Source organism: Branchiostoma belcheri, unplaced genomic scaffold (genome assembly GCF_001625305.1).
Source record: "Branchiostoma belcheri isolate BF01 breed outbred unplaced genomic scaffold, Haploidv18h27 scaffold1, whole genome shotgun sequence".
In the NCBI taxonomy this organism is placed as follows: Eukaryota; Metazoa; Chordata; class Leptocardii; order Amphioxiformes; family Branchiostomatidae; genus Branchiostoma; species Branchiostoma belcheri.
Genome location: NW_017802379.1, coordinates 532,440 through 547,903, shown reverse-complemented (window position 1 = coordinate 547,903; position 15,464 = coordinate 532,440). Strand labels below are relative to the sequence as shown.

General features: G+C 41.1%; 1 protein-coding gene across 1 annotated transcript in view; it reads right to left on the bottom strand.

Moving 5' to 3' along the window:
• The window catches only part of LOC109471694 (cytospin-A-like), a 61,577-nt gene that overhangs the window by 38,959 nt on the left and 7,154 nt on the right, over positions 1 to 15,464 (bottom strand). Inside the window, exons 2-10 of the mRNA XM_019771446.1 lie at positions 14,435 to 14,770; positions 12,736 to 12,913; positions 11,634 to 11,872; positions 10,858 to 11,058; positions 8,128 to 8,230; positions 6,824 to 7,056; positions 6,406 to 6,475; positions 2,840 to 5,002; positions 2,228 to 2,274 (exon numbers count right to left, since the gene is read on the bottom strand). Of these exons, the coding sequence (XP_019627005.1) occupies positions 2,228 to 2,274; positions 2,840 to 5,002; positions 6,406 to 6,475; positions 6,824 to 7,056; positions 8,128 to 8,230; positions 10,858 to 11,058; positions 11,634 to 11,872; positions 12,736 to 12,913; positions 14,435 to 14,770 (3,570 nt within the window). The remainder of the gene's footprint in view (positions 1 to 2,227; positions 2,275 to 2,839; positions 5,003 to 6,405; positions 6,476 to 6,823; positions 7,057 to 8,127; positions 8,231 to 10,857; positions 11,059 to 11,633; positions 11,873 to 12,735; positions 12,914 to 14,434; positions 14,771 to 15,464) is intronic.

The following is a 15,464-nucleotide window of genomic DNA, read 5'->3' as shown; positions in this document are numbered from 1 at the left end:
TAATCAGGTGGGTGACCGTTGAATAGGCCAGGCAAGTTGGGATACGACCCCTTTGCCCCCGATGCGTGTCTCTCCACGCTGTCTCTGGTCTTCCCCAGTCGCCAACCAGTCTTTCCTGGCCGTCAACCACACTTTCGTAGTAGTCACTGGGTAATCCAGGGTGAAGTTGGACAAATACAGCATGAGTCTAAGAGTAAGACTCACCTGCCTTGTAGGCTTGCTACTTGACACGCCTTTCAGCGCTGGGTGTTGCAGACATCATCAGTCAGAACCACCTCTCATCAGCCGTTTCGTCCCCTAATCTGATACGGCTTCCAGGTGGGGGGACAGCAGGGCGGACGTCTCCACTCTGCTTCTCTGCAACGCCATCTTGACTACTACTCCTTGGTTTTCCAGTGGCAGTCCTTCCTTCTCAGCCAAAGCCAAAAACTACATCTTTCCACCTCTTCTGCCATCTGTTTTACCAGCTGCTTTTGGCCGATGGAGAGATCTCTGCATAGCCGTGTAAGGGATGTTCCGACGAAACCCCTTCTAATGGTTATCACACAGGATTCCGAAATTTCCATACAATGATTCAAACGCGTTTTGCGTGCCCTGGGTTCAAACATTAATTGAATTGATGTTGTCACGATCATTTGTTTTGGGACACCAAATTTTGGCAATTTTGACATATTTTGCATTGAAATGTGTTTTTTCTAGGGTGAGCATGACATTAATGTAATGCCACACAGTGTATTTCTGAATCACCCAAAGTTCCAGCCTGACCGTGGGTTGGATCGCCGATGGCCGAACACATTCGTATACTCAAACACCCTTTGGAGCCCACACATACCACGTATAGGTTGAGCGCAGGACGCCCTATAGGGTGTAGCATTAGGGGCCACCGTAACACCAATCAACATGCTCTAAAACCTCTGCCACAAGGGTAAGTCTTCTCCTTTAATTTCCTCCTTATGTACCTGACTTCTCACACAACCTGTACATGGTAGGCTGCATTTTTCTGCAGAAGCAGCAGACTAAGTACAAACCAAGAAGATTTTATACTCCAGGGCAGATCATGATTTGACATTTGTTCCTTGCTTAAAAATAGCAACAGGACAACAACAATGACTTTGGAAGAGAATGGTGGAACAAAATTCTGAAGTTGAAAAATTTAAATTTGAAGGACTTTAGAGAACTATCAATAATTGATGACCATGCTTTGCTTTTGTGTGGCTCTGAAGATTCCACCACAACAAAGAACCTTGAGGTATAGTCTGTGGTATCATGTGACATGTACATGTAGTGAATTGTAATTAATCTGTAAAGTATCATTACAAATGAAGTACGCAAAGTTTAAGACTTGAACTGTTTGTAAATAACCATAATTTTTCTCAAAAGACATCTTATGTATTAAAAATAAAAGTTAGACACGATGTAAGTTCCTAAGTTAGGGAGACAACACACTTTCTATGAATGTACTAATTGCAGTAAGACCTTGTATGTATTTATAAAGAAGACATTGAGAGTAGAGAAGTCCACACCATAAAAGGTCAGCCTGGTCTAATAGAATTCTGTTCACGTCTACTTGGACCCCTGCCCGACACAAAATAGACCTACATGTACTTGTGAAAAGGCTCAACAAGTATCGATGATGAACTCTTATTTGTATTCGCAGCGTGTAACGTCCGTTCCAAGATTAGCATGTAATTTTAGGATGGTTACGAGGGGAAACCCAATTCAAACAGGACAGCTCCTACGATCAGCATTTCCAAGAATGGCTAAAGTCAAGGAATAACATTTTCTAAAGTTTACACTTTGTACTTTAAACATCATAGCTACCATGAGACTACAGGTACAACAGAATGTGTCTCTTTCGTGGACAAGTCTTCCTGTCCATTTGAAAGTTGATATAGGCAGTGTAAACTTTTTGTGTGTGCTACATCTTTGACAAACAACTGGATGGATCTTAAATGGTGATTAGAGCCCATTATCCTTATCAAGCCATAAAAGTAGCCGAGGTATACGTAAACACAAATAAATCGTCCTCAATAGCTAAACCAAAAAAGATCTCACGATAAGCCCAAAGTCTCATACACTGTAACTCTAATCCATACAAAAGACTGGATATATACTAACTTTGTGTACTATGTGAAACAATTGTATTACATGCTTTACATGTTCTGTTTTCTAAATCCTAGAAAACAATGACTTTGAGAATGATTTTTCATTGGTAAATGAATCTTACCTCTTCTTTTGTACTGGAGCTGTCAACTTCTGCTGTTGCCTCAGAAGCTGAAAAAAATTCAGATTTGCTTAGTTTTTTTTCAGTGTTAAGTAATGTAAGAACACATAAGAACTACAAGATGTATAAATAAACACTGTCAGAGTGGCACTAACACAAGATAAGTGGGGCCTTACATGGAGTGCCAACTAGATACAGCTATCAAGCTAAAAGCCTTGTGTTGTTGTGACGCATGAGAAAAACTACAATTGGGAAAACTCAATTTGGTCATAAAAAACATTCTGATGACGAAAATCTGGTCTGATAAAACTTCAGCCTTGGGACATATAGATTAAATGGATTAAAGCTTTTAGATGTGGCATCGCACAACAGAGAAGTCAGCTGCCTTAGATAGTCTCTGAGGACAACTGCTGTACGTCATTCTACAGTTTATATGTGCAGGCAAACAGGGCAGGGAGCAGTGACGTTAATGACCGGCCTTCTTGGGATTCCATACATTTAGGACGATAACTAGCCTTGCAAAGATTTCTCACGCTGTGGCCAACAAACAAAACTACAAGGCTGCATGTTCTGAGAACATGAGAAGGCTAGCAGAGATAGACTGGGATGGCTTACTACTGTTGGCCTCTTCTGGGGACACTTCAGCCTTGCTGTCTTCACCACAAGTTGTCTCTTCACTACGATCTTCTTCAGCTTCAGCTGCGGAGGAGCTTACAGGACCGTCTTGAGATTCCTCTGGAGTCTCTTGAGGCGTAACTTCATCCTTAAGGTCTTCTTGTTGGTCACCTTCTTCCACTGCCTCGTCATCTTCTTTGCTTTCGGATTCTGTCGTTTGATCTTCTCCGACTTCTTCCTCGATGTCAGCAAGTTCCTCATCGTCTAGGATCATAACGGACTCCATGTCTTGTTCACTAGATTCTTCCTCCACTTCTGCATCCTGTATAATCCGGTCGCCGGCTTGGTTTGTTTTCTTATCTCTGTTTACGCCGCTTATGGTTGTGCCTGTTTCCGAAGTATGCGATGGGGTGGTATTTACACAGGGTGGAGATTTATTGTCCTCCTGTACTTCTGAGACTGCATCTGCAGTCATTGATGATATGTTGTCCTCTGCGGCAGAGCCACTTTCGGTGTCTGTTTCCACCAGTAAGTCAAGGTCTGCTTCCGTGTCAGACAGTTCCTCTGTGTACTCCTTAGTGTCAAAGTTTTTCTCTGAATCAGCATCGTCACCAGCTGACTCCGTGTCTGCCAATAGTCCTGCACCAGTAAGCGGCTCTCCATTTGCAATTACTTCTCCATCCTCCTCTGCATCATCCCTCACATCTTTCTCTTCCTCTGTATCACCTGAAGCCTCCTGGTCTGCTGTTGCCATCAAGTCATCCTTGTCAGCCTCACTATCCTCACTTTTGACCCTTGCCCTGGGTAAGCCATTCAGAGTGTCCTCATTGATCTTGATCTTTCTGACCTTTGACTTTCCAAAGAACATTTTGTCCCACTTGTTTCCAGAAGATGCTGGTTTTTCCTCTTCGTCACTCTTCTCATCATCAACATTTTTCTTTGCACTGTACCTCGTGCTGACAGGGGGTTCTACAGGTGCAGTTTCCTCTTCACTGATAGAGGGAGCCTCTGTGTCCTCTTCTTCTTGAACAGAGTCTTTATCTTCCTGTCCATCCAATCTAAACACTCGATGACGTTTAGGTTTGTCTTTTAGCAAGCCCTCCCAACTTTTTCCCTTCTTTGACAGGCTTACTGACAAGTTTGATTCCTTGGTTGTCAAACTGGCGGCATTTGCTTTTACGGGTTGCTTCTTCTCTTTGGCAGATGTGTTGTCATCTTCAGACTTGTCTTTCTCAGGCTGTTGGCTGGTTTTCTTTTCTTCCGTTTTTCCTGCTGACTTTAACTTTACAGACAACGTCGACTCTTTGACAGGTGTCACTTTGCTAACATTCTTTTTCACACCTTGTTTCTTCTTTTCATGGGAGACTTGGTCATCTTGTGGCTTTTCCTTCTCAGCATTTGACTTCTGGCTGCCCTCATCCTCTGCTGACTTTTCTGTCTTCAACTTTATAGAAAACGTTGACTCTTTCACAGGTGTAACATTACCGGCATTCTTTTTCACACCCTGTTTCTTCTTTTCAAGGGAGGTCTGATCGTCTTGTGGCTTCTCCTTCTCAACATTTGATTTCTGAAGTTCTTGACTGTTCTCTTCCTCTTCTGGCTCCTTTTCTGACTTCAACTTGAAAGAAAATTTTGACTCCTTGACAGGTGTCACATTGCCAGCATTCTTTTTCACTGCTTTTTTCTTCTCTTCAACAGAGACCTTTTCATCATTTGACTTTTCTTTCTCAGCACTCAATTTCGTCAACTTTTCGTCGTTCCCCTTTTCTGCTGGCTTTTCTGACCTTTCCGACTTCCCATTTTGGACAGTTTTTGAAGCAGAAGCACCTCTTTCTTTAGCAGAAGGCACAGTGCCTTTTCCCTTATCATCAGTCTCTATGCTGTTACTGTTTCTTCGTCCAAATGGGTTAGACTTGTCAACAAAGGCTTCCCACTTGTTCCCAAGGCTTGCCACCTTACCCTCCGAAATTTTCTTCATGTCTCTCCTGTAAGATTCACTTTTCTTAGCCGTCGTCCCATTTTCCATTTTCCCGGCGGCGGCTTCAGTCAGCTTGCCGATCCTCTCACTGGTTTTTGCCCTCCCCAGAGACGTTGAAGGCTTGTGGCTATCTTGAACGCTTCCTGCTGCGGTGGCTTGTTTGGCAGCTGACCCTGTGGGTTGCCCTAATGAGAAAACAAGCACACATTAGTCCTGACAGGCTGTCCGCTCAAATAGCCTGTGTCAGACACTTAGTAGGAGCTGTCTAGCTCTGAGCATTATCTACGATGGACTTAAACTTGGCTCCTGCATACATTTCTTAAACGTTTTTAAAGACATAATCACACACATTTGACATGTTACATGAAGCGCATTAACATTCTTGCCCTCTCAGAAAGATAAGTTTATAGCTACAAATGTACTTGATAGAGCTACAATGTAAATCACCTCTAAAAATATATCAACTTGTGAGTACGATTAAGGCAGGCGTCTGTTGGAGTTTTCAATTTCGATTGGCCATTTGCTTGGTCTATAGGGTATAAATTTCAGTTGCTGATCCACTTGATGTATTTACAGCAATGGCTTTTAGTAGTTGTACTGAACAACTTCACCAGACAGAATTTATCAAGATAAGCTACAACCCAGACGACTATTAAAGGGTTTCAAGGAGGCTTGCCAAAGATTACACTTCTTTGAAAAATATGTGTGCCAATTTGCGAACATCCTGTGGCAACCAAATCACGATCAGATGTGTATGTCTGCAGAAACTGTAGGTTTTATAGACATACTACTGCCACCTAGCAGATTTAAACCAAATTGCTTACAGTAGAGAGCAAGTGAGTACACTTCACAGAGATTTATGGGGTTCTTACACCTACCGACTGCAACAATACCAACTAATACCAACGCCATCCTGGCTTTATGTGTATGTCTGCTATGCTGATATACAAATACTTATAAGAATAAAGAATTGAATTGAATTTACAGGGTAACAGCCTTTTAAGGTGAATGTATTGCAGAATGATGCAAAGTTACGTCACAGGCCCCCTTTTTTCTTGATATCCATATACTGTACAGCTCTGAGTACTAGTACAATGTATATTATTGCGCCACAGAATGTACTTGCCATATCAATTTGTTCTCCAACATTTATAAGAGGACATCAAGAAAAAAGGGGCCAGTGACGTAATTTTGCATCATTCTGCAATACATTCACTTCCTGAAACTGTGTGTATCAAGGTTGAAACTTCCCCTTGGGCGCTGTTTTTATGCTGAAATTGCAGTTCAGTATATCTTTTTTTAACTACAAAATAACAAATTATGGCCTTCTATGTTGATTCCTGAGATTTTGAATAATACAGAGACTAGAAAATTAACAGAAATCAAATATATGTAAGTTGAAGTCACTCCATAACAATGATCTTTTAGTGTTTGTGTAATAGCTGTTAGCAAATCTGTATGGGTCACTGATTCTTCACACCAATTACACGCACAAGTTGAGTGACTTTATTGATATTCAGCACCACCGCTCTGGCAGACACCACATAAAGATACGACGTACATAAAATGTACATAAAACTGAACTCACCATTTTTCTTTGCAGCTCGTAAGGCTTGTCGGATCTTTTTCCTCTCGTCATAATCAGTACACACCAGGAGCTAGTGAAAACAAAGGGATATATAGATACATGTAGGGATATATAGATACATGTAGTGTGATACAGATGGCAAACTATCATAACACAACAGAATTGCCACAGGCTACTGATACATTAAGTAGGCCGGTCTGAGGACTCTATCATACATGTAGGGCAGCTGTCTAAACATGTTTGTTGCTGAGAAAATTCTTCAGACAAAGAACTTTTTGTAACATTATCTACTAGTACATGTACTACATGCACTAGGTACATGTACTAACTTGCTAAGGTAGACGATTGTACATTGTATAAGGAAACCTAAAAGTTCGCTGACTGGTTGTAGTTTGATATCTACCAGAAGTAGACATACCATGTACTGAAGGTCTTCTTCTGTCTTAGAAGACAGGTCGTCCTCACCACTGTCTTGAACTTCCTCAACTTTGGCGGAAGACGTATCAGAGTCCCCATTGGTCAGACCGTTAGGGTGAACGTCTGGAACTTCCTGTGCACATTCCATGGTTTCCGTGGCAACTGGGTTCTCTGGTTCCTCCTTGGCTTGTGGTAAATCACCCTCTCCCTCAGCAGTCGACTTCTCACCTTGGGCTAAAACAGGTTAATACAGGGTTTAATGACAATATACATGTATTTGGAAATGACAGTCTTATACATCTACCTATAAAGCCAGTAATACTATACAATTGAGATACAAGGCCACTAGTGTCCTAGAAAAATGTAGGTCTACTAGCAACCTACGTTGCCTGTTTGAATGTTTTAGCTTATAAACTGCTTAGAAATTAGGACATGTTCTTTTTTATGTTTGACCTTGCTCTGACCTTGTAACATTCTGTACCCATAAAACAAGCTGTGTTCCCTTACAAATCTTGTCAAGACTCCCAAAGGCCGGTTTGATATAGGAACAACTGTACTGAAAGCTACACTGAGATAGTTACAGTCTCTCTACTAGTAAACAGATTGCACTATCAGTAAATCAGGTTATATAAACAGGTATTAGCAAGTGTTTGTCTGAGAAATAGGCTAATGATATCAGTGTCTGACATCTCTAAAACTCCGGGATTTAATTTCAAAGGTTTACTGTTACATGTTGCTGTAGCTTTTACCTTTCAATAAATCATTTACCATATCATGATACAGTTGGTAAATACACATTGAACATGACCTCCAAAGTTGACCTACATACTTTAAATATATCTACCAAACGTTAGATAAAGTAAATCAACCGTCAGTTGTTGTTGTGACTAAAAACACAGCCTTACTTTAAAACAGCAAAGACACAAGTAAACCTGTCTGACTACCATATCTTTGACACATACCACCTGAATTCATGATGATTCACCGTGTAGCTATATCTAGACAAGTACATTAAGTTCACACCCAGTACATTTGGTCTTTACCTCCCAACACCATGCATGCAGTCTTTTGCTTCTTTGTTACATAAGTTAAGAGTTAAGGTTTTGATAAACTTACTTTTAAGTTTCCTCTATCTCTACTGATAAAATATACCATGACACAAAAGTGACAGAACAAGTCTTCAACAAACAAACAACTTATTTATCATGGACAAACACCGTCCTGTCTTCACAGTTCGGTGCACAAATGTAGCCACAGGGTCCTACAAACTACATTTACGTAGATGGGGCAAGTCTCTTTCTTTACCTTCGGCTGCTACAAGGTCTTTTCTGTCGCGACTCAGTCTCCGAACGGCTCTGATTCTCGCTCGCAGTCTTCGCTTCTCTTCTACATCGCCCGTCTCCTTTACCTGCGGAAGATCGTTGAAACCGATTGACTCAAAGGAATGACTCCTGTCCGTTCAACAGCCCCCTCCCTGTACTTACCACACCAATAATGAAGTTAGTGGCCTTTAGTTAGAAGGGAGTCCACCCTTCTTGAGTGGGAGGGGAGGACCATAATTAGTGGCTAATGGTGGTAATGGGGTAGGAGGGAACGATCATTATTAAGTCGTAATGGGCGGGGAATGACACAAGTACCTGTATTTACAGGAGCATGGACTTTCTTTGATGAATACTTTAGCACTACCCCAATACGTAAGCAGTTTTGAATACTCAACACATGGAAGTTTTGAAAGGGAAAACTTGCATACAAAGTTAATGTAATCCCCCATTTGAGAAATGTATTCTCCAAACAAGGACCCTCCTACTACTAGAAGATGACATTAAACACCTGTATCAAACTGCTTATCCTGAACTTTCGAACAGACCACAGAGGATTGTAGGGGGTGTTAGGTGAAGATTTTTTTCAAGATGACAGTATACATGTGTAAAATAAAGTAAAGGACACATTTCTTTCTTTTCTGTACAATTTCTTGGTTTAACTTTTGGGTAAACACAATTCTCAATTTACTCTTTCCTGGAGCAAATTATTCTATCATTCAGTTATGCACCCCTAGAATTCTTGATGGTCTAACCCTCAGGCCTAACAAAATAAATGTTGTGTTTCCTATTACAGTCCAGAAAAAATTAGGGTCGGTAGGTAGGGATTCCCTTTTTTTTTTTTTTTTTTAAATCCATGTCAATATAACAATGCAGTTTGTCAGGGCAAAACTATAAAGATTTTTTTCAATTTTTAATCTAAACAAAAATACATGAAAACACTGAAAAAATATCACTAGTATGTCTACAAAGCTATTAATAATTCTAATCTTCATTTCTAAAATGAAATAAAACTCAAAAAAATTGGAAATTGAAAAACATATTTCTAAAAGGAAACTAAAAATAAAGTGCTTCCTAGAATTTCTAATTTAGCATTAAAAATAACACCACCACACGATGTTCAAAAAATCAAAGTTAAAATTTGCACCTAGACAGAAACAGAAATAGTACAGGTTTTGCTACTGCAAACCTGTAATTCTACCCTAGCCATCTAGCGGTTTTGGTCAAAACTGCAGTGTTTTTGCCCAAGTCTCACGGAATCTCGCGAGATATCGGGAGATTTTAAGAAAACAACAGAAAACAAGATGGCCGACCTCGTGCCGAGCGCTACACATTTCTATGTTCAAGGCCACGAAAACGTGTCCAAAACTCGTAAAAATGGATTGAATACAAGGTCACAACAAAGAAAAAATGTTCTTCTCTCTATGTTTAATTTGTTGGAGCACTGATTCCTCATTTGAAGGGAAGATTTTCGTGAGTTATTTTTCTTCCATGTTGCCGAATTTTGAAAGGGGATTTTCCACGTTAAAATCGCCATATACTAGCCCCTAAAATCTATTCTCTGACTGTTTGGGCTGTATTTCATGGAGAAATTAGCGTTGTTTACATGAAAATAGGATTTTCAAATGCCAGCAGGGTGTCAACATTTTACCAAACACATTGATTTTGTGTAGCAAAGTGGACTATTGTTATTCAAATAGCGCCTTTTCACAACTTTTGTCAGACAATACCGATGGGCATAGTGACGCCGCTTGGCCCCCAAATCAGCAAAAATTTCATGAATTAGCCAAGCTAACACAAGCAAAAGTACGAAGAGAAGACCCTACATTTGAAAACTTTATGAGAGGCGCTGAAAATTTTATGAGAGGCGCAGCGCCCTTGTTTCATTGCTTGGGGAGACCCCTGTTTGTATACGAATGTACACAAAACCCGGGCTCTCACCGACCGCTAGCCGCTCGAAATTTTTGGTCGGCCCAAAAAAGGCTAGGGTCGGGGGGTTTTTCATAGGGTCGGTCGGGTAACCGGAAACACAACATTTTTTTTCCTAGGCCTCAGGCACCAATGATTGCAAGTATCACTATCAACTTGCCTGCCCCAATCCCAGATGTATCACATCTACGCCTTACTGGAGACAACTATGTGTCAGGTCATGTTGGGTTACCCTTAATTTGTAAGCCACTGTCTTGCCACCAAAGTCACCCACACTGCTCAAGGTTCGCTTACAATTAATTACAAACATGGGACTTCTGTTGAGTGTCACATATTCTATATATGGTCCCACCTTTTACTCCATTCCAAGGGAGTGAAGTATATTGTTTTTGGCTTGTATGTCTGTGTGTTGGTCAGCTTACTCCACACCATGTAATACTAGGCTTTTAATTGGCATTGGCCTTTGCGATTCCCAATATACATACAAATGTTTCTGGAGTATTCTCCAAGCTGATGCTACAGTGGCAAGACAGTATCCATTGGGCAGAGGAGTGTCCATTAGCCATCTTTGATACTGATACTGTCTTGCCACCATAGGATCTGCTTGGAGATTAATCTGGAGGACTTAAAAGGTTGCAAAGCAGTATGGGAAGCCGGTGAAGCCCGCCTCCTATGATTCTAGACTAGTTGTAGTTGTGATAAGCAATCGTGGAAAAAGGAGAATGATGACACAGCCCAGGAAAAGAACAGTGTAACAAACATCGTACATTATCCCTCAGACCCTCACCATTTTGAGTAGAACAGCTTCATCTTGAATGTCTTCTATTTCTATCGAGGGATGTCTCCCGAGTCTCGAGGTCTCGCTGGAGGAACTGGACTTCCTCCTGCTCCTCTGTGTGGGACTGGCAGGCAGACGAGAGCTCTCACCGCCGTCTTCGCTGTTTTTTCTCGAACTCGGCTTCTCCTGACTCTTCTTCCTTTCAAGAACCTAAAATAGAATACAGGATGGAAAAGACATTGATTTTATATTGAGTTTAAACTTGATTTTGGCACACAATGTGATTTTGAATCTCCACTCAAAACCTCTACACTAAATAGATGGACACTATCAGACTTTGAATCTGACTTGTATGTACATAAACAGACATGTATTTTATTTGACATCTGAGCTGCAAGCTACAAGTCTGTACAAGATTCCAATGGTTTAATGGAAAATAGTAAAAACTGGACAAATAGAGTTTATCTTAATACATATATGGCAGAGGAATTATTAGCCTCGATGTCAGACCCATAGCACACTAGGCCCAAAGTTATGCAGTGGGCAGGGATAACAATAACCCTACACACTGGAAAACTTTGGGCATAGTCACTAAGTGTGCTATGGGTCTGGCATCCAGGCTAATTATAAGGAATTACATCGTAGCCACGTGGGTTACAAAGTGTACTTCTATGTCTGACTAACTCCTCTAGCATATTATTCAGTCCATTCTACTATTTTTTTGTGAACCCACTGGAGCCTTGCAGAGACTAGCAGGCTGCCAACTTGCTCTAGTTCAAACCAACCTTGTGCGAGCTGTTGTTAGTTCCTGGTGTCCTCCTCCCCTCTGCCTCCCCTCGGTCTCCGCTCCTACAGGCCACAAGATGGCCGCTGTTCCTCCTGCCCTGCTGTCGGCTCCCGCTCGTGCTACCTTTCCTGGCGGCCAATCCGGTAACAGTTCCAGAAGGATGCGAGCGATCGGTACTCGTCCTTCTTCCACCGCTTGGTCTGCGAGCACGGGACTTCTCTACTTCTTCAGTTTCACCTACAACCAATAAAACTGAACTGTTCAGTCTTGTGCAATATGTTATGACCTGATGAAATCATTTTTCTAAGATGTCTCAAGTATCTGTTATTTAAAGTTATCAAGTTACAATTTACATAGTTTCAGATCAGTTTCATATCAGATACTGACAAGTAATGATACTCACCTAAAAGACTGCAAAATGATTAGCATGTATCAAGAAAAATGTGATGGTAATTGATGTTAGTACAATTTAAATCTTTTCTACTCATTCCAAAACATTTACTCCAAGTCCGAGCATTTGTCCCACTTCTGGTTCACTTTACAAACTGAAGGACCTGTGCATAAGCAAACAAGTCTGAGTTCCAACAACCTGTTTTCCAGATGTAAGGACCAACCATGGATTTTCAAACAAATACAACCACTGGACTTGAAAGCACAGAGGAAATTTACTTTCACATTAGTAATAGGCCTGTTATTTTAATCATATCTCCCAGTTTAGGAAACCACATAAAACTTGTAGGGTGCCTGCCCTAGTGCCAGCTGCTCTTGATTTTTGTCAAAGCAAAATTTATGAGGCTTTGACAGCACAGTGATTTTTCTTCCTGAGAGTTCACACAACTCTGGTTCAATACCTGCCCAAGTTTAATCAGGCAGCTAGAAATTACACTGAACAATGCAATTACAAATACATGTATATCATTTGAGAAAGTATCCATACCATAATCTAAAAGTTGAACAAAAAGTAACCACATGCCCTTTTGATAAATCGCCGCTCCCCACGATTTCATGCATTCCTCAGGTATGGACTGACCATTCTGTGCATCTACTACAGATTTAGACAAAACAAGACCTCCCCCAGTCTAGGCTGGACCTGTACTTACCCTCAGACTGCCTCTTGAGCGCTCTGATGGCCAGACGGATCTCTTTCCTCTGCCTGTAGTCAGTAGTATCCCTTAGCTGACAGGAGAGAGGTGTAAAGAAGACACTGATCTTTAGAAAGTGGCTTAGCGAGGTGTGAGGTCTGATCTCAATTAAACCACTACATGATGGGGTCACGTCCTATTGCTTCCAGGTGGAGCTGTGAGGAGAAACTGTTGGTCCAGGGGTGGTTCATTTATCTATCCCCATTAGATGCTTAGACTTGAAATGTGAGATAACTGTGTAATTCACTATGTTTATGTTCATGGGAGCAAAATTCACTGTCTGAGAAAAGTAGAGGTGTTCGTGGAACTATATTAGTATATGTGTAATATTTGAGGTCTAGTGGTCGTTTGGTATCTTAGCTTCTATATATCTTAGTATAGAGAGAGATCCAAACAGTCATGGTGGCGGCAAGTACAGAAAAAAGATAGTTTGTTAATGGTGATGATAAGTTTATGGTACAGAAGTGACCATGAAAACTGTGAACATAAAAGTACTGTAAAAAAAATCATGATTTACAGTAAGACGCCCACTTTTTTTGGTACCATACATGCTGGAGGTTATCATTGCTTCCTAGCGTTAATGGTTTATCCCTGGGTCAGTCTCAGTAAAACACAGGTCAACAGCTTGGAAATCCTTCAGGTCAGATCAAAGCTAACAGGTCTCTCCCTGGGGACCAAGGGATGCTGGGATAAGCAGATTATGCTTCCCAAGGACAAGCAGAAATGCTCCTCCCAGTTTCAGACCAAAGAAAGTTACGGGTGCCTCAGTGTTTTGGGTGTAAAAAGGTAGGTTCTTAGTAGTGACCCTGTCAAAAATGTCTTGGGTCTTTGTTTTAGAAACAGTTCAATTGTTCAATAATCCTCTAGGTAAGTGTTAAATGCTAATTCCTTGGTCATCACCAAGGGTTCTTTGAATTTGACCTTTATTTTCTTAGCCTGACATCCTGTCTAAAATGTTTAGCTCCAACAGTCACTCCCTGCAGAGTATAACCAAACAAGTCTGGATCTCAAGCTGGCCGTGCACAGCTGGTATACAATATAGTAACTAATATGAAAAAACTCTGAAGCAGGAAGTCTTTAGTGTAAACAGCCACCCTGCCATGGCTCATATTATAATAAGCGCATCATCAAGAAGTATTAAAACTACAGTATGCAATAAAGACTTAATTAATAGTACAAGGCCATAAAAGTTCTCTCAAATTCCTGACTTTAAAAAAATTAATGTTATCAATTATAATTATTAATAACAGCTATTTTGATTTTCTTAACAAGATTCTTCAGAGGCTGATCTCAATAAAGCTAGTGCCTCCTACAGTATGTCCTATTTGGCAACTGGTCGGATATTTGAGAGCGTAAACTCAACCTCCGTTTACTTTCACACCCCCATGCTCCAATTAAAGTGTTATTCTTAAATCTAGCGATTGCAAACATGTCAATAGATACTAAATTCTGCTCTGCACTAGTAGTAGTGTAAAGCTGCTCAAGAACAAGACTTGTAAGTAAACTTCTATGAGAAAGTGTCAATGTTAACTGCTAAGACAGTCGGACATATACCAGCAAAAAGATACAGCCAGGATTTTGCTCCCAGAGCTACATCCTTCAAGAATCCTCCACAAGTATGGATGATACTTCTTAGAACAACCTTAAATTGCCTTACCATTTGAAGAAGTTCCTCTTCGTTGTCAATGTCTTCTAGTGCCTTGGTGGAGTGTCCAGCACCATCCCCATTGACATGAGTTTCCGTGCCGGCCTCTTGTTTCTCTCTGGTATCCATCTTGGCTCTACCTCCACTTCTACCTACGTTGTGAATGGGTCGAGAAGTTCTGCTGATCACCGGGGCTCTATTTTCCTTAGCTTCCTTGTCAGACGGCCACTTGCTCTTCTCATGCCTCTTGGACGCTGGTCTCGCCGTGCTCACATCCTCGCGGCAAATGACCTCTCGAATCGCCGCTCGAATCTTCTTCCGCTCCGAGAGATCAGTGCAAGATTCCAGCTGGAGGAGGAAAGAAGAGAGAGAAGGCGGTTTTCTTAGATTTGCTTCCTAAATACTTGCTTGAGTCAAGGGTCAACAAGAGAGTTGACTTAGCAAGCTGTCTCCAATTCCAGGTCTCAGCGGACAGTCCACAACTACAAATCCAACACTGTACAGACTTCAAACTCCTGACAGTAAATTCCACAGGGAATACACATCATTAAACTGTTATCTTTACTACTCCTCTATGTAGTGGAAATTTCTTGTGACCAAACATCGTAAGAAAACAATTCAAGAGGCAGGTAAATTAACTCAGGCAGGTGCAAATAAGATTCCAAGCAGTTGGGTTGGCATTCCTTGGCTGACGTGCCTGAGACATACTTGGAATTGTGTCAACGCCAAGGAAATTGGAGGCCTGGAATCTTAATTAGGAACAGTTGTGACTCCCTGACAGGTAACAATGACATTGAAGATCAGTTGCTATAGAGACCGATCCCTAACATGTTGATGTTTCGATGGAGAAGTTCAGAAGGAACATGGAAGCTGAGATCAAATCTACACTGTGACCAATTGATGTAACAGTTGTCGTGGTAACGTTATGTAACATTTCTCTGTTACTATGATCAAGGACATTATTGCTACATCTTATGTGACAATGACAACAGTCAGTCGCATCCATGGTCAAACTTTTTTATCCTTGCCAATTGACACGGCA